The sequence below is a fragment of the Equus caballus genome, chromosome X (assembly GCF_041296265.1).
Source record: "Equus caballus isolate H_3958 breed thoroughbred chromosome X, TB-T2T, whole genome shotgun sequence".
NCBI classification, from domain to species: Eukaryota; Metazoa; Chordata; class Mammalia; order Perissodactyla; family Equidae; genus Equus; species Equus caballus.
The window spans coordinates 140,533,103-140,552,975 of NC_091715.1; the positions used below are offsets into that span (position 1 = coordinate 140,533,103).

General features: G+C 56.0%; 2 protein-coding genes across 2 annotated transcripts in view; one reads left to right on the top strand and one right to left on the bottom strand.

Moving 5' to 3' along the window:
- Positions 1-1,194: 1,194 nt before the first annotated feature.
- LOC138921802 (protein EOLA1-like) lies at positions 1,195-2,599 on the bottom strand. The gene is made up of 3 exons (XM_070257162.1): positions 2,579-2,599; positions 2,186-2,447; positions 1,195-1,418 (listed from the first exon to the last, which is right to left on the bottom strand). Exons 1-3 carry the CDS (start codon positions 2,597-2,599, stop codon positions 1,195-1,197), a joined length of 507 nt encoding a protein of 168 aa, XP_070113263.1.
- Positions 2,600-5,986: 3,387 nt separating this feature from the next.
- The window catches only part of LOC138921855 (gamma-aminobutyric acid receptor subunit alpha-3-like), an 85,858-nt gene continuing 71,971 nt past the window's right edge, over positions 5,987-19,873 (top strand). The window contains exon 1 of the mRNA XM_070257437.1: positions 5,987-6,079. The gene's annotated coding sequence lies outside the window, so the exon portion shown is untranslated. The remainder of the gene's footprint in view (positions 6,080-19,873) is intronic.

Here is a 19,873-nt window from a genome sequence, read left to right on the forward strand (position 1 = left end):
CTAACTTGCGATACTACACACACCTCATCAGATAAGCCTGAGGAGGCTGGAAATCCCGGCCCCAAACAGGCTTTGGTCCCCGTTGTCCTCTTTCATTTGAAGAACAAGCATTTTCACACATTCAGCCAAGGACTTGGCTAGGGAGTATCGAGGCAAGCCCAGGAAGACCTTGTTCCCTGAGCCTGGCCTGGTGGTCAGGACACAGAACAGCCTGACTCTTGACCTTGGGGCTATCACCTTACACTATTCACGTATCTTGAAACAGGAGGGTCTTTCCTCATGGGTCCCATCTATGATGCCAGGAAGTTTCTGATCAGCAGCTCAATGTCCCTGGCCTAAGAGGCAGGGGCCTTCCAAAGTAGGGCCAGCCCATTTGCCCAGGGATGTCCGACCACTGCAGTCTGGCTCAGAAGAGACAGGTCATTCTAGTCAATGCCTGGGGGAAAGCCCATCATGCTCACAGGTAACAACCATTAGAAACTTTTCTAACAAATTACCAAAAACAAAGAAAGAAAAAAGACTTCCTACAAAATAAACAACACTACTTATCACATTCCCGAAAGAGCTGTATTTAAGCTCCTTTCTTCACACATGAAGTAGCTGTGTGACATGTCTAACACGCATGCCCCATGAGCCAAGGGACACTTTTACAGCAGAGAAAGTCTTTTGCAAGGACAGGTGCTCTGTTTCCAAGTCTGATGTCCTCTTCATCAGGAATGAGGCCATCCAGGGCTGGTCACTCTCCAGCAATCACTCAGCGCCCCCTCCCAGCCTCCACACAATGTCCCCTGGATGCTGTGCAAACACTCTATGAGTTTGACTAGAACAAAGACAGGGGAGAACACTGACGATTCCTCTTAAAACATATTTCTTTGGTCAATCCAGAAATCAGCTGGACCAAAATGAGTGGCAGCGCCAAGAACTCCCTGGCAGCTTTCCCTTTTTCCTGAAGGTCAAAGTCCTTGAGACTGTCACTGAGCCCAGAGAGGCATCTTGCAAGGAAAGTCCCGCTCCCCGTCCCTGCATCTAAGTGAGTGGAGAATCTGTTTACGTGAACAGCACATAGTGGGGAACGCTCCACTGTGGTGCCAATCCACACCGAACCCGATTTCCACGTCCACCGTGTGACGATGAGCTGCTGGGTCATGATTTTGCTGGTCTCTCGGTGACCTTCCTCTGAGGAGCCCACGCTCGTCAGGCCTCCTCCCCCAAGGGGATCAGGTCGTCTGCGATGTCTACCTGGAAGACATCCTTTCCGCCTTTCCTGGAGATGGGCTCCAGCAGCCACCTGGGGTTTGGAAGCACCGTCAGGAACTTCTGCTTCAGGCTGGTCAGCACGGCTTGATTTTCCAGTTCCACCACCTCATCGGGAGCTAAGTTTTCTGGACACTGCAAAGTTTCCCCAATGTCAACGAGCCCTGTGCACAAAGGGAGGAGCACAGAGATGTTTTTCCTTCCACAAACCAGGGCCTGCCTGTCAGATAACATGGGTATTCAAAGTTACAACCACCAGAGACTAAGATGATATCGCCCAATGGACACGGAGTGAAGTGGGTCACTCTGAGTGAGCACTTCTCATGTGCCAAACTCTGTCCACGGGATTCTGGGAGAGGCCGAGGGAGAGACAATGAGGAGAGGGGCTTGTCCTCAACAACCCCACCAAAATAACAGGCAGATCCCAATCAGACTGCTGAGGGCAGCAGGTACAGATCACAATGGCCCCGGCCGCTGCAGGGAAATTACAAGCCAGCGGGTCCCCAAGCACTTCACGAGGTAACCGGAACTGATGTGGGACCTCAACCATTGAGGTGTTAGGGGACTTGCCCAGTATGCAGCAGGCACTGGGGGTGGGACAGGCGCATGAAGCCAGGGAGCAGTCTGAGGCTAGAGGCCGGTCCAACCCACTCTGTGTGCTGTGCTGCCTCTCAGGATCTCTGCCACACACACGCACACGCAAGCACATACACACACAGGCAAACCCCACATGCAGACTCAGAGCTCACCCTGCCTATTGCATCACAAACGGGAACGGAGGCCCAGGATGGAGAAAGGGTTCACCCTGGGTCGGGGAACCTCAGCCAACCAACCCCAGGGTCAGGGCCCTTTGTTGCCCCTCTGAAGGTCTGTTGCTGAAAGAAACCACACTGCCCACACACACACAGCAGTTCAAAAGAAAACAAGCCACCAAACTCCTGAGCAAGGTCCCGGGGGCAGCCCTGGGAGGTGTCTGAGCGGTGGTCGGCACAGCAGCACTTGCCAGCTATCACTCCACAGCCGTACTTTTCCCCTTCCTGGAGCAAGGCCCGAACCTGAGCGGGGGTCCTCCCCAGCCTCTCCACCAGCTGCTCCCTCCAGGCCGTGTCTTCACAGTCCCTGTGAGCAATGTGGATGGCGATGGTACAGTCCCGGTGGCTGCTCAGCAGGGGACGCCAACCCGTCTCCACAGTCTTGACCCCATTTAAGACAAAACCAGCCTAGGGCTGCCGGAAAGAGAGGCAGCTGAACTTCATCTCCCCAGAGCTCCTTGGGCCTCACATGGACTGTGGAAACGCAGAACTGCAATGTCAATAAACCTCACGCACCGGCACTCCAAGCTCATGGCCCGTGGGCCTGACCTCTCCCCAGCGTCCCCAAGGTGCCCTGAAACCCCACTGACCTGGACGGTGGAGTAGCGGAGAGTGCTGGTTCCTCCTTTCAATCACCAGACAGTCAGTTGACAGGCCTGACGGAAGAGGCTGGCCACTGGGATGACTCGCCGGTCACATGGAGTCTTTGGGGAGCTCTCGGAGCAGGTTGGGCACAGCTAGAGAAAGGCACAGCCAGGACAGCACGTGGTCAGTTGTACAACAGAGGTCACTGAGCCCCAGGGCAGCACAGAGGAGGGAGGGAGGGAGGGCCCCTTGGCTTCACAGCACAGTGGGCTGGCTCTAGCCCTCTCCCAGCACAGACAGGGACAGTCCTGGGCTATGCTTCTTCTCCTGCCACCCCCGCCCACCCCAACCCTCTCTGCTTCCTGGCACTGCCACAGCCAAGGCACCGCAGGTCCCAAATCTCCCGGCCCCTACTGCAGGGCTGCTACCAGAAATCCTTGGTATCCAACCTCAGCTGGGCCCTGGGGATGCCCTCGATCTCAGACGGCCCCATCAGGTGTCTCCTCCTGAACCCTTTGGCTGTTATCCTCCTCCAACCCCTTCTGGAACCACTGCTCTCCACTGTCAGCAGGAGTCCCAAGCTGAGAGAAATGAATCATGAGAGCAAGAACGATCGGCAGCAATGTGCAGGCACTGTCTCCATGCCAGGCCCTGGGATGGGCGCGATCCACAGATCACAGAATTCAACCTTCAAATAACCAGGTGGGGCAGTGCTACTGTCACCCCACTCTACAGCTGAGACGGAGGCACTGAAGGATGAAGAGAGAACTCAACATTACAGGGGACCTAACTGCATGCACTCCCTGTCCTTGCCTCTTTTCTCTGTCCCTGGAGGACAGAGATGTGCACTGGGAGGACCTGGGCCCCAGGCCCCAACCTCAGCTGGGTCATGGCACCTCGGGGAACCTCAGTCTCCACGTGAGTGTGAGGACGGGGGTCGAGGCTCCAAGGGCACGTAGCCCAGTACCTGCCAGAGGCTTCTTTCCCCAAGCAGAACAGAGCCACACTTCTCACCACGGCCTACAAGGTCCCATGTGATCTGCACCCTGCTCCAGCTGTCCACTCTCCTCCCTGCTTTATTCAACATCCTGCAGCCATGAAGGCTTTCCTTCTACCCCAGGAAGGCTCCAAGTTCCTTCCTACCACAGGGCCATTCTAGATTGTTATTGGTTGTATTGTGGCCCCTCCGGTTTCACGTCTTGAAGTCTCAGTCCCTAGTTCCTCAGAATCTGACCTTATATACACAGAAAAGGTCTTTACAGAGGTAATCAAGTTAAAATGAGCTCCTTAGGGTGCACCCTCATCCAATCCGACTGGTGTCCTCATAAAAAGGGGAAATTTAGAGAGACACACACAGAAGAACACCATGTGAAGAGGAAGGTAGAAAGTTACAAGCCTGGGGATGCCAAAGATTGCCAGCAAACCACCAGAAGTCGGGGACAAGGACGGAACAGCAGATTCTGTCTCACAGTCCTCAGCAGAGGCAAAGTCGGCCGACACCTTGATCTTGGACTTCCAACCTCCAGAACTATGAGACAACTTTCTGCTGTTGAAGCCACTCAGTCTGCGGTACCTTGACATGACCGCCCTGGCAAACTAACAGAGCTGTGTGCTCTTGCCTGGACGTTTCCAAGGGTGGAGGCTGATTCCTCCATTAACAGCACATCAAGCACGTTCTTTCACGTCTGCACATCTTCTTCTGTCCTATTCGTCACCGCCTGTATGCTATCCCATAGTTGGCTCTCCCACAATTCACTGACTATCTTCCTGATGGTGAGTCACAGACTGCTCTGCACTTTCTGTCACCATAAAGGACGTCCCCACAAACAGGTGTTGACTGAAGATATCATTAGGAGGAGGCCTGGGTCAAACGGCATGCACATCTGTGATGCCAATCTGCACCAGCAGAAGGCTTTCCAGAGAGGCTCACTTGCCTATCAACCACAAGCAAGGGCCATTTCCTCACACGCTCGTCGGCCCTGAGCATCCTCCTTCCACTTAACCTTTGCCAACGTGATGGGTGACAAACGGTTGCCCTGTTCACTGGCTTTGGATTATTTATGAGAGAGGCTGGATGTCCCCCTGTGGCCTGGCCACTTCTACTCTCCTCCTGGGGTAGACGACTGGACTGCAGGTTTGCCTAGTTTCTGCCACTCGCTGTCTTGGTCCTTTTCTCATCAGAACCACAAAATCACAACCAGGAGACCTGAACTGTGTGGCTGGGATCCCTAGAGAGAACTGAGGTAACCGTAAAGGTACGAAGGGGGCCGAGTGCCCTCCTGCCTCCTGATGCGGAGAGTACCTGCTTGGTGGCCTGAAGAGGAAAGCCTGTTCCTCTGGTCTCGGCTCCTTCGCCTGCACAAGGACAAGAGGGATAACGAGACAAGGTCATCAGGTACGAGACAGCAATGTGGGCTAAAGTACCAGAACGGTCTTCAACTCAGCAGGGACTGGAGGCCAGCAGGACCCGGGAGGGTCCAACTGGAGGGAAACCCCTCACGCACGCTTTGGCTCTGCTCATCACGGCAGTGGGTCTCTCTGGCCCCGGCGGGCTGTGGGACCACATAACGCCCCAGCAGCCAGCAGCACAGCACATCACGTCACGGAAGCGGATCGTGTTCTGAGGGCACAGCGGAGCCCGTGGCCTGGGTGGGGGCACAGCTGAAGGGTCACGGGAGGCAGGAAGGCAGGTACGAGGGCGGACCTACCGGTGCCTGGGGACCGGCACACTCGCCTTTCTAGGCGCAGACGCAGGTCGCTGGTCCACACACTTAGGAGGAGGGCGGGTGTGTGACGGTGGTGGGGAAGGGACAGGAAAGTGCGGTGTTGGCTACCTTCATGCGCTCCTAGGGTAGTGGTACCATCCCGCGGAGGGCTGAGTCCTGGAGCCTTTCCGGCGGCGCGGGTCTCCCGGATCCACTGGCCGAGCGAGTGGCGGGCGCGCTGCGCCGACCTGGCTCCGACCATCGGGCGGCATGGTCCTCGGCCTCCCCGTGTCCCGTCGGGGCCGCCTCCCACACCCAGGAGAGGAGACGACGCGGGCCGCGGAGCGAAGACAAAGCGCCTGCCCAAGTCCTGGCTGCGCCGCCGCCACCGCCAGGGGAAACGGAGACTAGGGCGCGACCGACAGGCGACAGGCGCTGGCTCTCTGTACGCAGGCCAGGCTCGCCTAGGCGCCGACGCCCCTTTCTTGCGGGAATACAGGGGCACGGATCACGTACGTAAGCACGCAGCACGCCGGAACTCAGCACGCCTGTAGGAAGGCACGCAGGCACGCAGCCAGCTCATTACGAAGACACATGCTGACGTCACGAGCACGAGTGCACGCGGTCCCCCGCCTCTAGGAGACGTCGATGGACTCCCCAGGCCCCAAGGGACGAGGCCTCAGCAGGCCCAGTCGGGGCCTGGAGACCAGCGGCTGGGAGCAGGTCAGGAACGGGCAAGAGGGGCTAGGGGGAGAGTGAGGCAGGGGACAACGTGAGCCAGGGGGCGGGGCTGCGGGGAGGCTGAGGGGCAGGGCCGGGGCTGGGAGGGGCCGGCGGAGCCTTATGGAAGCCAGACCTGAGGGAAAGAGCCGAGGGAGGAGCGGCTATTGAAAGAGAAGGCGGGGCTGAGGGCGGGGCTGCAGGAGACGAGGCGGAGCTGGGAGAAAGGTGGGGGAGGAGCTGGGGGAAAGGGAGGGAGGAGGAGGGGCTAGGCGCCTGATGCGCGGTGACCTCAGAGGCAGAAGTCAAGGTGCAGTCGCAGCGTCCTTGGCGACCTAACTGACCCTCCGAAGGTACCCTGGGGGACGCGGAGGCCGGGAGAGGGCGGCACCCTAGGCTGAGTCCTGTGCCCGGAGAGTCAGGGTCTCCTTCTTCCAGGCCACCGCGGGCGTGCCTGGGCGTCCTGAGGGGCAGTCGTGATATGGGCTTTGTTTGCAGGTGAGAAGGAAAGTCCCCCCTCTTTTCTGCTGCCCCTCAGACCTGACATGTCTCCCAAAAGCCCGCTTCTCTGTCAAAGCTGCATCCTGTCTTGACTCTCAGTTAGTAGCTCAAGGCACTCACTGCCACGCGCTGTGCTCCTCGACATCCCTGCGCCCTTCCTGGGCTTTGCCTGGATGACCCAGTCCTGGGGCTTTGCCTCTCAAAGGCCCGATCAGAATGAAGGCCCCTCTTCCTGCCCCATGGCCACTTCCTGAGTTCCGGCCCCATAGTCTGGGGCCCGTGCTGGTTGTTCCCTGAGCCTCCCCATCGGCCTGGGCGCCGGCTCTTTCTAGTCCAGTGGGAGCTGCACAGGCCACCAGTCCCGTTTCTCAGCAGCACATCTGACCTCATCAATGCCCTCCTGAAAACCCTGCTGGGCCCTCTCCTGTTGAAGCCCAAAAACCTCGGGGCCCTGGGAGGGCCTTCCGGGGGGGGGGGGCAGCTCTCTCCCCCGTTGTGGCCCAACATGTGGGTCATTGTGCTGGGGAGCCCCTGACCCCTTTAGTGCACGCAGTCTGTCAGGACTCCCTGCTTTGGTACGTGGTACCCGTGGGCTCTAATGCCTGCCAAGACAAGAGAGTCCTAGCCTTTCTCTGCCCGACGCCTGGTGGCAGGCACTCCTGTCCCTGGGTTCTGGCGGCACTCTGGCCCTCCCTTCCTCCCTCCCTTCCCTGGGCTCCTGTCTCCCAGGGTTGTACCTGCTCTCCAAGAGTCCAGGGTCCCCTCAGGAGCGCTGAGGTCCTTAAATGCCAGGACTGGCTCTTGACTCGTTTCTGCAAGCTGCGGCCCCAGTGCACAGGAGTTGCTCAGTCAGTGTAGATCAACAGAGCACTGCCTTACCTTCCAGTGAGCTGCAGCTGCTTGCTCCTTGCCGAAGCTCCAGGAAGCACGAATGCTGGCCCTGAGGTGAGGTGAGGAGCAGAGGGCACCTTCATGGGATTCAGGCCTCAGGGCTGCAAGGGGCCTGCTTTCTTCCCCAGACCGTGGTTCCATCCCCATACCGCAGCCCATCTTCCTTTTAGGAAGTGCTTTTAGCATGTCCACCACTGCTCTTTGTGGCGAATGCCCCCAGGACTTGGCCTCCTCTTTAGAGCTCACAGCACCTCCTCAGTCAGGCTCGCTTCCTCTTCCCTCCGGGCAGCACCCTGCAGAACTCACTGTCCCCGATGGCCTGTCTGAGCCCTTGCTTTTGCAGTTTCTTATCCTTCACCCCTCCAGTGACCTGTGTCCATCCAGCCCCACCTCCCCCCAGCTGTCCTCTGGGAACTTTCCACCACCAGGCATCTCGGTGCTCAACACTCTGGCTTTCCCGGCCCCCTCTCTGGCCTAGATGTTCTCCTGCCCAGCCCATGCTCTCTGCTCCGTGTGATTTCTCCACATCCCCTCCCCTCCGCTGAGCCTGTCACCCATCTCCTCACTTGCCGAGAAGTGCAGAGTTCACCCCACGTGCTTCTTTGACTCTGAGGTACAGGGAAGGTTCCACTTGGCTCCTGCCACGTGTTTTGCGGCACCACAGATCTGGGACCGGCTTGACCCAAACTCCCGGTTTCCCCCATACACTTCTCGGCAGGTCCGGTTTCCTCCTCTCTGAAACGTCTTTTGCCCGGCTTTCTGTTGAGCTGCTGGTCTCTTTGGTGCAGAGTTGTGGGAGCTGGTTCTGAAGCCTGGGTGCTCATCTCCCCTTCATTGTTTGCGTTTCAGATTCCTCCTCTGGCCCTTGGGGGCTGCTCTCCTCCTCCCTTTGCAGGCCTGCTCTGCACTCAGCGTTCACCTAGACTCTGGAAGTGTAAGTGATCCCAAAGGTCAGGGAGTGTCCACTGCCCCTCCAGCTGGAGGCTGCCCTCCACCCGCAGGCCCCACCACCTGGGAGGAGTGGTCCCCGAGGAGGAGGTGCCCTTGCATCCAGCACTCTGCCCCTGAGAATGGGCTCCTTCTCATCCCTGTGATTCCCTCTGTCACCGCTTGGCTGTAGTTCCGTGTCCTGACCTTGCTGAAGAGGAGGCCCGGCAGCCGTGCAGTAGCAAGAGGACAGCGAGCCTTGTTTCTTTGGCCCCAGTCTCCCTTTTCCTCCCAATCCTCAGGTGGCCTGATTCCAACAGGCAGACTCCACTGCCCTCCTTGCTCCCTGTCCCCCAGGTAGCTCCAGTTGGGTGGGTCCCTCTCAGTACGGCCCGGATCACGTGGTCCAAACTGAGAACTGTACTTATTTCTGCCTTTGTGTAGTGACGCTCCAAGTCCACAGGATGAAGCTGCATCACAAGGCACCTGCAGTCACCCACGAGCTACTTTTCCACCACTGCTTAGGTGTGGTGCCTGCACACATAGGGTGGTCTGGTTGAGTTGGTACTTTGGGAGTTTCTGTGAACATCTGGCAACCTCCTCACTTGCATTCATATCACAAGCCAGAATAGCACCGTCAATTGGGGGCGGATCAGTGCTCATTTCCATTTTTCCATCTCCTGAGTCTCAGTAACATCTTCTTTACTGTCCTCAGTCTCTGAGCAAACAAGCAATGACCCCCGCGCCAGGCCCTCCACAGCTTGAGGGAGGGCATCCAAACGTCACACTGTGGCTGAGTGACACTGTGTGGTCCAGCTTATTTGTTTATGAGATTCAGGTGTGGGAGACCTGGAGCAGGTGTTGCCATCCCATAGCTATGGTGATGGGGCCTTGAATGGGTGGACTAATGCACTCTGTTGCAGAAGACCCATTCGGCTAACTCCTGAGTATGTGCATGCTCGCTGTGGTGACTTTGGAAAGTACAGAAAGTATATGAAGAATCAAGACAGAGGGCACTCAGGAGACAACTGCTCGGAGGTGTGAATGCTCACAATTTGGACCTATTCCCCGACTTCTTGTTTTTTGCTAAGGCAGACTAGCCCTGACCTAACATCTATGCCGGTCTTCCTCTTTGTTTACATGAGGAAGATTAGCCCTGAGCTAACATCTGTGCCAGTCTTCCTCCACTTTATATGTAGGTCGCTACCACAGCATGGCTGATGAGTGCCCCAGAATCCAAACCTGTGAACCCGGGCTGCCAAAGCATAGGGCGCTGAACTTAAGCACTATACCATGGGGCTGACCCTCCCCCTGTTCTTTTTCTATGTGGTTCCTCTTTACTCAGTCGAGCTCCTGCTGTGTGACCATTCTGTCTTATGTTTTTCGTTTAACGTTAAGTGTTATCCCATGTTCTGAAAGAGTCCTCAGAAGCATCTCACTCAGCTCTCCACCTTGTTGTGGAGTGTATTGGATTCCAGGCTCTCCCCACTCAAGCCCGACTGACAGATGCTTGAGAATGGCCCAGCATACCTTGGAGGCAGTGACGTCCTCTGGTCAGAAACTTCAGCAAGGGGTCTTCCTGAAGTGGACGCGGAGACCGAGTTTATTGAGACTCTAGTATCAATGTCGGGTTGGACGCTGTGTCCAACAGCCTCCCACGGTCTGGTAATCCCATTTCCCAGCGTTCAGTCCCCCAGTGCATAACTGGAGGTCCCTTTGGGAGGGGTTGGGGGGTCATTCCCGTGCATACTTGCCATGGCACTGCAGTGTCCTTCCCCCTGGGGTCCTGGCCACCTCCCTAGTCCACGGTTCCAGGTCAGAAAACTGGCTCAGGGGCAGAACCTGGGCAAGGGATCATGACTTTGTTGGGGTGGCTGCCCTCAGCCACCTGCTGTGTGTTCTTGCTCTTTAGAGGGTCCATTTTAGGCTGCACCTTGGTGGGTTGCCCATCCATTGTGTCCCCAGGGAGGCCGTGTGGTATTGACCCCCTCCGCTGCTGGAGTGGTCAGGCCTCCTTGCCAGTGGTGTCCATCAGCGTCAGCCCCCGCATGCTGGCCGTTCAGTGCCACCCCAGGACCTCTACTGCCGTTCATGGGTCAGGCGGTTGTGCAGTTCCTTTCCTCCCTTAGTAGGCCTGGCACATTCTGCCTGTGTTGTGTGGTGACTTCACTCTGGTTGGGGGCCTGGCAGGAAGTTGACCACCTCTTCCTGGTTTTCCTGGGACTCTCCTGGTTTTAGCATTGCAAGTCCCACAGCAAAACGGGACAGCTGGTCACCCTACGTCCTGGGACGGAAGGCAACCGCGAGGAAAAACGTGCAGTTTTTGCTCCCTTAGGGATGGGGTGTGCCGCTGCCGCAGGCTCAGAAGTTTCAGAGGCATCTGGGGAGTCTAGCTCTTCCAGGGCCCTCGCCTGGATGTGCCTGTCTCTTGTGTCAGGGGTGCGGGTTTTCCCGACGGGGCTTCTGATGTTGGCCTGACAGACCTGCATTGGTGAACGTTCAGCTGTCTTTGAAGTTCAGCCACTCCTATCAAATCCTGGGTTTGCCCTTCCTCCACTGCCTGAGATGGGGCGACTTTGCAAGCTACTGAGGAGACTCTGGGGCTCCTCCTTAGTTTTCACTCGGTTAATCACCCCAGGCTTCTCATTGCCCTGCAGGTCATCAAAGCAAGAGGGTCACCCTTGTCCTTCCCCTTGTCCTTCGAGTTTTCCTTCCCGTACGTGCCACACGCCTGGGTCCCCTCGTCTGCCGGGAAATTCCTCTCCATCCGCTGGCCCAGCGAAGAGTTCTGACAGGAACATTCTAGCTGCTGGGCTGCCTACACACCACCTATCCCTGGGTGGGGTCCTCATTACCAGTGGGGAGGGTGATGAGCAATCCTGCACCAAGATCCCTTCTTAGCACCTGCTTTTTGGACCACTCCAGAAGCAACCGTCTCAGGTGGAATACTTCAGGAAGCTTCCCCCGAGAGGGAGTGAGGTGTGCCAAAGGCTGACTGGGGACTAACACCCACGAAGGGAGCAGGGCGAGGCAGGGCTGGACAGGGTGTCCCTTCAGCCTGTGACACCGAGCTGACAGTCTCCCCCAGCCCATCGGGGAGCTGCAGAGCAGGGATCGGCCTTTGAGGACCCGCACTCGGCCGGGTGGTCAGACCCTCACTGTGCCTGAGGCCTTGCAATCCAGGTGGACCGAACGGGTGAATCAACACCCAGAATTGGTGCCCCAGGAATGGGTGCATACCAAGTAGCACACATAGGGCGCCAGGCGCCTTTCCTCGGGCAAAACCGCGCTCCACGCTGCGGCTGGCCTGGTGGGAGGTGCTTCGGCCTCTTGTGCGTCAGGAGACTGCTGGGTTTGGAAGGGGGTGTGCTTCCAGGGCGTTTGCCAGCTTGGCGTCTCTTAGCATCGCTGTAAGCCCAGGCTGATGGGAGAGGGCAGACCTGGGTAGGGAACAGCACAGGGCAAAGCAGAGTTGTCAGCAGACACCCGTCCTGTAAGAGGCTCCTTGAAGGTGCAGGTCCACAGGCGCACTCAGCTCTGCATCCCTCAGGGCTGGTGGGGGCATCTTCCAGGCAGTCCTTTAAACCACCTGATCTGAATCGAGGCCCTGTGGGTTCAGGAAAACTTGAAGGGGAAGGAACCACTGACTCGGGGCAAGGAGCTGCGGAAGGCCTCAGAGAGAAGGACCATTTCATCTAGGTCTTGAGGGTGAAAAGGGTCTCCTTAGGTGGGAAATGGGGGAAAGGCCCCCTGAAAGGGCCAGATACATTCAGGGAGCTGGGAGAAGATTCCTGGCTGAGGCAGATGTCTTTGGGGAGCGCCCCCAACCTGGCCCCTTCACGCTCCTGTCCTCCACAGGGGGAGCATGGCAGAAAACGCAAGCTTTGTTCTATGGTTACAGATCTGGGATTGATCCCTGGTGCGACCACTGCTGGAGTGTGAGTCTAAGCGAATGACTGTACCTCCCCGAGCCTCAATTTCCTCATCTGAAAGATGGGCACAATATGAAAATCTCCCCCTGAGGAGTCATGCTGTTTTTCCGCCTATCTCCTGGGGGCGTGCATGACACGGGATGGTTCTGTGAGAGCGGCCCGTAAACCATGAAGCACTCTACTGCTAGTGGTGGCTGGAGAGGCATCTCTGTTTTGCCGATTAGGCTTTGATAGGTAAGAGAGAGCGTGAGGGTGCTGACCTGTGCCTCGAAGCCTGCAGATGGGAGATGCGCAGACAGGGAAAAGCCTCCAGCTTGGCAAGGAAGAGGAAGAGCAGTGACACCGTTGGCCCCCAGTCCCAAAGGTCCTACTGGATGTGGCCCCAGGTTTGTGGATTGGGGCCTCAGGTGCCATGCACTGATTTTGACCAAAGATGTACAGTATAGTGGCCCCTGGGGCCAGTGGGGAGGCAATGTGGACCCACTCAGACTGACAGGGTTTGAGACGTGGGGGCTGTATCAGTACCCCCAGGGATCCATAAAGCTGGGAGCCTCTTCCCTGATGTGTGTGGACGTCCATGTCAGTCAGCTGCGTCTGGGGATACAGGTCCGTGATCTGCTGTCATCAGTTCCCTCATCCACAGAGCTTTGGCAACCAAAAGTGTTTTCATCAGCTTCGCCTAAAGTCTGTTGGTGGCAAAACCAAAAATGGATGACAAGAAGCTCTTTGTAGAATCCTGAGTTGTCTTTGTCCCCCTTGGCGTTCGTAGTCATGTGTCACAGCAGAGCTATCAACGCGTTCACTGGAGCCTGCAAGGGTGTTTGTGCTATGCAGTCTGTGCCCTCTGTCAGCTTTCTGAATTCTGAAACTCACGTGGCCCCGAGGCGGCCTTGTGCACATGTGATGCTATCACCAGCAAGAGCCAGCATTCGTTGAGGACTAACGGAGGGCCAGAGTTGCTGGAGGTATGTCCCTCCTCCAGCCGTCAGCCAGCAGGGATGCCCTTCCTGGGACAGGCAGGACTGAGGCCCTGCCCCAGGTCAACCTGGATGGCCGGGTGCCCCAGCTCTGCCGAACCAACTGCCCCAGGGTGTGAAATCTCACTTGGTACCAACCCAGTTTTCCGTGGTGGAAATGGGGTGAATGTGGAGCTAAAATTAGGAAGGCCCTTGGCAAGCATGTGTGTACGTCAATCGTTCATACCCCTGCAGATCTGCCCACAGTCTTGTTTCAGGAAATCCCGAGGCCTGTGCAGTTTCCCAGGGCAGTCACAGAACGCCTGGGCCCTCGCACACAATTCTGGGGGCTTGCGTGATCGAGGAGTCTGTGATTTTGAGATCTAGGCGATGACACAGGGAGCTTGGTGTCGTCAGGCCGGCCCAGTTGCTGCTTTCCTAGCAGGCTCTTCACAATCCCCGAGTGGAAAAGGCAGCTGCAGGAGGTGAGCTGAAGGGGGGACATGCTGCAGCCTGTGTCAGGAACTCTGCTGTGCAACCCCCTCTGTTCCCGAGAAGCCTGTCGGTTCACTGTGGACAGCATGGTAACGTACCTGAAAGTAGCTTTCAAAGGAAGGGCCTTCACCGTCTCGTGTTCAGTCATTGTCACCACTTTTTTCTCGAAGGGTTTCTTTCCCCTCACCTGGAGGAGTCTGAGTGGACACCTCCCCTTTTCTAGCAAACGTCTTAAGTGACCACAAAGGAGGCAAGGTGGTTAACGAGGCCCGTTGGCCTCAAAGCTGAAGCAGTCAGCACAGGGCCTAGCACATAGCAAGTGCTGGCCACAGGGAAGCTTCATTGTGCTTGTCATGTTGACACGTCCATGCCCCGTGTCCTTCACTGCATCAGTACTGAGCGCAGGGGTAAGTGAGGGAGCTGAGCTGAAGTCCAGTCTTTGTCAGTCTTTGTCACTGACAAGTCGTGTGACCTGAGCGCCCCTCCATTTTCTCCTCCTGTAAAATGAGGGTGGTAGACCCCACACCCAGCAGTGCTGGGACATACGCCTTGTCCTTCAGGCTGTGGCACACAGGTATCCCTGGCTCCATACTTGGCAGCCAATAGTTTTATCCTCGGGATTACTCTGGAGCCTGAATTGCAAAGTGCACGTTCTCCCTGGGAAAACAGTGTTCTCAGCCAGCCCGGGATCTGGAATCTCTCTCACCTGCCCACCTCTGCTTCTGTGCCCCCGTGTCCTTCCACGTGTCCTGGTGGCCTGTGAAGACATATGGTGATCACTGTGACACCACAGTACTGAGCAGCCCAGACCAGTGCCCTGGCCTGGGTCTGTCTGTGGCAGTGTGGCATCCTGGCCAAGAGGCCAGCATTTAAGTTCCAGCTGTGCCGGCTGTGAGATCTTGAGCCAGTGATGACCGTCCTCCAAGCCTCCCTTTGCACATCTGTGCACTGGAGATAAGGACAGCAGTGAGGATTCAGTGAGCTGAAAAGGCTGGAATGAATTCGATGCACAAAGACGTGATGGCGAAGAGAAGCAAGAAAGTGGCGTTGGGGCCTTTTGTCTAACTTTGGGCCCCGCCCGGGTCTCACTGTGAATGTCACGAGAAGTGGTAGTGCCAGCCCACCTCCAGCCTGCCATCGTATCCCTCTGGGAACTGATTCCTTTAGCAGCTTGTTGATGATGTAGAAGCCACGTGACCCTGGAAATGGAAAGCCAGAATTGCCCTGATCATAGTGCCTTGAACGGGGCACCAGGGAAGTACCCCACGTGCTGCCTGGAGCCTGTCAGGGAGCTGGGTGGGCATCACCTGAGGGAAGGTTGTAGCTCCCCCATGCCACAGGCTGCAGCTTCCTAACTGGGAACACTTCACTGGCCCAGCTGGCATCTCTGAAGCTCACAAGCCATGGCGTGGGGCTCAGGAGAGCTGGAGATGGCTGCTGCCTTGCCCCAGAGGGGCCGAAGCTGGGGCAGACTGGGCAGGCTGGGACCGGGAACTCCAAGGGCTAGAGTCGGTCCAGGCAGGCGGAACCTGCTACCTAGAGCCCCCGTTTCTCGAGTGCCTGCTGGAGCCTAGGAATGGGCCCCTAGGCCGTCTCTGTGGGATTCACCTTTCCATATGAGCCCCAGGAGAGTTTTGCAGTGGGCCAGGGCCACACTGTGGAGCTAGGATTGAAGTCAGGTCTGTCTGACTGCACAGCCCGTGCTCTTTGGCCCATCATGTGACTGCTCAGTGCAGGATCACTCAGAGAGATGGGGGCTGGCATCCAGCTGGGGGCAAGCAAGCAGTCAGGGGTGTGAGGTGTGGCAGCTAATGGTTTGTGCCTGGATTACAAGGTCAAGGGTAGGACTGGGAGCCTCAAGGCTTTGCTCCTCCCCAGGACTCAAAGGCAACTCTTGGGCTCCAAGAGCCAATGGAGAGAAATCCCAACTTGGATGGCTTTTGAAAACTGCACTTTCACTGTGAACAACACATGCCCTTTAGCAAGAATCACCACTGGTAAGCCTTCCACCACAGTGGAGTTTTATTTATTTATTTATTTTCTGGGAAGGAAGATTGCCCCTGAGCTAACATCTGTTGCCAATTCTCCTCTTTTTTCTTGTGGAAGATTGTCCCTGAGCTAACATCTGTGCTAATCTTCCTTTATTTTGTATGTGGGATGCTGCCACAGCATGGCTCGATGAGCTGTGTGTAGGTTCACGCCCGGGATCTGAACCTGCGAACCCTGGGTCACCAAAATGGAGTGCACGAACTGAACCACTCTGCCACCAGGCTCCACTGGAGTCTTTTTCTTGGCTCCTTCGAGACTCTTGGAGAAGTTTCCCATATCGATAGACTGTTTAGTGATGTTATAGAAATATCACATCACACCAATTCTGCAATGGGGGACATCCACTGCTTTCCTGTGTCATAGCAACGGAGGGCTGATTTTCCTCACCAAGCCGGCAAGGTTGCTCTCGTTGCTGCCTTTTTTGGCATAAACTGCTCCCTTCATGAGGGCCTCTCTCTGATGAGGCAGGAGGCATGTGGTCATTCGGGGAAGATTCCTCCTACCCTTCTGTTGTTTCCCTGGAAGTTGTCGTGTTTCAGGCTGTCTGTCTTTAGCCCTTCCTTCTCTGGGTGCATCAATTAGTGCCTGAGGTGTGTTTCATAGCACTCATTTCAGAGGGACCCAAGAGGAACGTCACAAAGCCCTGCAGTGTTTCCCAGGGTTTCCGACTTGTCCTCTGGCTTTGCCTTCAGAAGTGCAGGAGGCAGTGGGTGTTGCTCTGGCAATCCAGCTGTGGGCTCCCCTTTGCAAGCAACACCTGCTTGTTAGAGACTGAGAGTGCAGGCAGGTGAGGTCTGGCCTATGGGACCTCGGGACAGGGACAGGCCCTGGGGCTGTGACTGCAGGCCCAAGGGACCAGAAGCCTCTCCCTTCACAGGAAGCCCTCAACCTTGAGAGTCCTCCTTTATTCCCAAACACCTGTCATTGTTTCCCTTCCCTGAGGCTCTTTGTAAAGACAGATCTGGGGGAATAAGCAGGACTCCTTCATAAATGCAAGAGGAGCAGGGAAAACCAGGAGGGAAGGGGGGCCCAAATGGAACGTCCTCATTCAGATGGATGCCACGCAAATGGAAAAGGGAGCCGTCATCGTTCACTCAGCTAGAGAGCGGTACTTACAGAGATCCAATGAGGCATTTCTGTTTTGCTTGTTTTGTTTTAAGCTTATGCTTTACAAAATAATACATTTTTTTTAAGGAAATGAATCGCCTGTGAAGCAGTGCTGGCAAACACTGGTGCCTAGGCGACCCCTGGTGGAGGCTTTGAGAAATTCCCTACTTCCCGGCTCTGAGAGCCTTGAGCTGGCCTGCTCCAAGCCCTGCCTTTGGGACCACTGGAGCTGAGCTGGCTGAAGCAATGAATGGCAGGATGAAAAAGCCTGGGCTTGAAAAGAAAAGAGGAGGAGGGAGAGGAGGAAAGGGAAGGGAAGGCAAAGATCACTTGCAGGATGATGGATGCAAGATGTCCAGAGGCAAAGGGGACTGCGACTGACCTCTTCCATATGAGTCATCTCAGCTTGTAAAGCCCTTGGCACAGTGTGTGACCCAGAGAAGGAGCTCAGCAAATGTCAAGGCTGCCGGGGTGCCCAGCCCCTCCTCTGTGCCCTCATGCTCCATGGGGCTTTACTCCTACTTCAGTGGAATGAGATCCTGGTTGTGATCCAATTCCCTTTCACTCCCCCTCCAGGCCCAAGCCAGGAACGAGGCAGCTCCTGCTGCATCACAAACCTCCGGGCAGCCCGGATCCAGCGCTGTCTATCTGGCCCTGCCCAGGCAGTTGGAGAACAGTGTCACGGCCCTGCCTTGCACATCTTCAGACAGCCACGTCCGGGAACAGGGCCCTCGGTGCCCAGCACTTTTGGTGGCAGTCACAGCCCACATCAGGTTCCTTCTCAGAACCAGTTCACATGCCCACAGAGGCCAGGGCCCTGCCTGCTTCTCCATGCAGGGCAAGAGAGCCCTCACTGGCAGCAGACTGAGTACAACCTGGGCCGCTCTGCCTTCTCATCCAGGTAATTCTGCTCATGCTTCTCATCCCAGTGATTTTGCAAAACCCAGAAGAGGGTGCCCCCCCTGGGGATACAGCAGTGAACGGAAGGGGCAGAGCCTGCTCTCAAGGAGTGCCCGTCTGAGGATGCCAGATCTGGAATGGGAGACAAGCCTTCAATTCTTCCTCGAATCCTCATCCTTTTGCTGTGGCAGGGAATTGCAGAATATTTCCCAATAGACGGATGTGTTCTGCCCCACCCCTGGAGTTAGGGTCAAACGTGGGAGTACAATAGAAGTCCAAGGGCAGGGGGACTTGTGCTCCCTTGCTGGACTGTACCCTGAAAACTTCTCAGCGTCCTAGAACTCCCCTCACACTAGATCAGCAGGACTCAGCTGTGGAAGTGTCTGGGGCAGCCCCCTGAGTTTGAATGGCACTAAAGTGGCGTGGGAGAGAGAGCTACCCTCCAAAGGATGTCACAGTGGAAAGTGGCTTGGACTGTGTACCAGGACACACCTGATGTCCTGAGGAGGAAGACACCTCATTGGAAGTCAGCACGAAGGGGTGCTGTCTCTTAGGGCCAGATGGGATTGTACGTTGCAGTGGATGCTGGCAGGGACAGTTGCCAATGACAAGGATCAGATGCTCGCTTGTGCTTTCTCTCTCTCTCCAGATGCCATGGAACTGAGTAAGCCTCACAGAATGTAGGTGGTAGCCAGGGGCCAAGGAGGAGAAAATCTTGAATTGCTTGATAATGATCATTTGTACTTAGAAAGAAAGCCCTGAAGTAACTGGGAAAGTGTGGGATGGACTAGATTAGTTTTTCTGTCATCCGGTGGCATTGAGGCTCAAGACAGGGTGCATCTGTGGTAGGTAGAATTCTATATAGCCTCCACATTTCCTACCCGCCCCCCAATGTACATGTCCTTGTAGAATCCCCTCTCCGCCCTTGGACTTGAGTGGGCAGAATGGACTACCTGCTTGTAAACAATAGGATATGGCAAAGGTGAAGGGATTTTGCAGGTGTAATTAAGGCCCCTAATCAGTTGACTTTGAGTTAATCAAAAGGGAGATGATCCTGGGTGGGTCTGAGCTAATCAGGCAAACCTTTCAAAGGAGGGCCAGGCCTTCCCTGAAGTTACAGAGCTTCCCCTGCTGGCCTTGAAGAAGTAAACTACCATGTTGTGAGAAGGCCATCTGGCAAGGAACTGTGAGCAGTCTCTGGGAGCTAGATCGGCCCTTGACTGATGGCCATCTAGAAGATGGCGACCTCAGTCCCACACTCACAAGGAACTGAATTCTGCCAACAGCCTGAATAAGCTTGGAAGAGAACCCAGAGCCTCAGGTGAGAAACCAGGAGGTAATAGGTGGGTGTTGTATACAAGCTGCTAAGATTGTGGTAATTTGTTCCACTGCGCTTATTGGTCCCTCTCCCTCATTCATCAAACACTCAGGCACCTGGCTCCCAGGCCTCCTTGGCTCCCTGAGTCCTGCCATCATCCTGGGTGATTTCATTTCTACCTGGGCTGCCCATGCCACTCCAAGCCCCTTGACTTCTTCCTAACCTCCAGCAATCTCTCTTTCTCTCAGCCTCAGCCCCCCACCTTCAAGGCTGCATCCTAGCCCTTCTGATTATCAGGATCTGCTCCACCTCAAACGTCTTAAACCTCAGGGTCCCACTCTCTGACTAACGAGCTCTCTCAAAGCCTCACTCTTCACCACTCTCACCCAACCTGCTTCCTCGCTGGCTCTCTCCACTTGCTGTCACTCTTGTCCTGCTGCTGCTACTGCTGCTACAGCCCAGCAGAAAAAACCGAACCCAAAACGGAACGGAACTGTGGTAACTGGTGCATAATTTTCTCTCTCAGCTGACCTTCTGCATAACCCAGCAATCTCATGACGTTTTGAAATGTTCTTAAGTTGTATTAGTTTGCGAGAGCTACTGTGACTAAGTACCACCAACTAGGTGGCTCAGAGCAACAAAAACGTATTGTCTTACACTTCTGGAGGCTGGAAGTCTGAAATCAAGGTGTTGGCAGAGCTGTGCTCCCTCTGAAACTGGT

Coding starts and splice junctions, on each gene's coding strand:
- LOC138921802 (XM_070257162.1), bottom strand. CDS start 2,599: ATGAGCTTGGAGTGCCGGTGC. Junction 2,448..2,578: donor TGAGCTTGGAGTGCCGGTGC/GTGAGGTTTATT, acceptor AATGGGGTCAAG/ACTGTGGAGACGGGTTGGCG. Junction 1,419..2,185: donor GGACCTTGCTCAGGAGTTTG/GTGGCTTGTTTT, acceptor CTTTGTGCACAG/GGCTCGTTGACATTGGGGAA.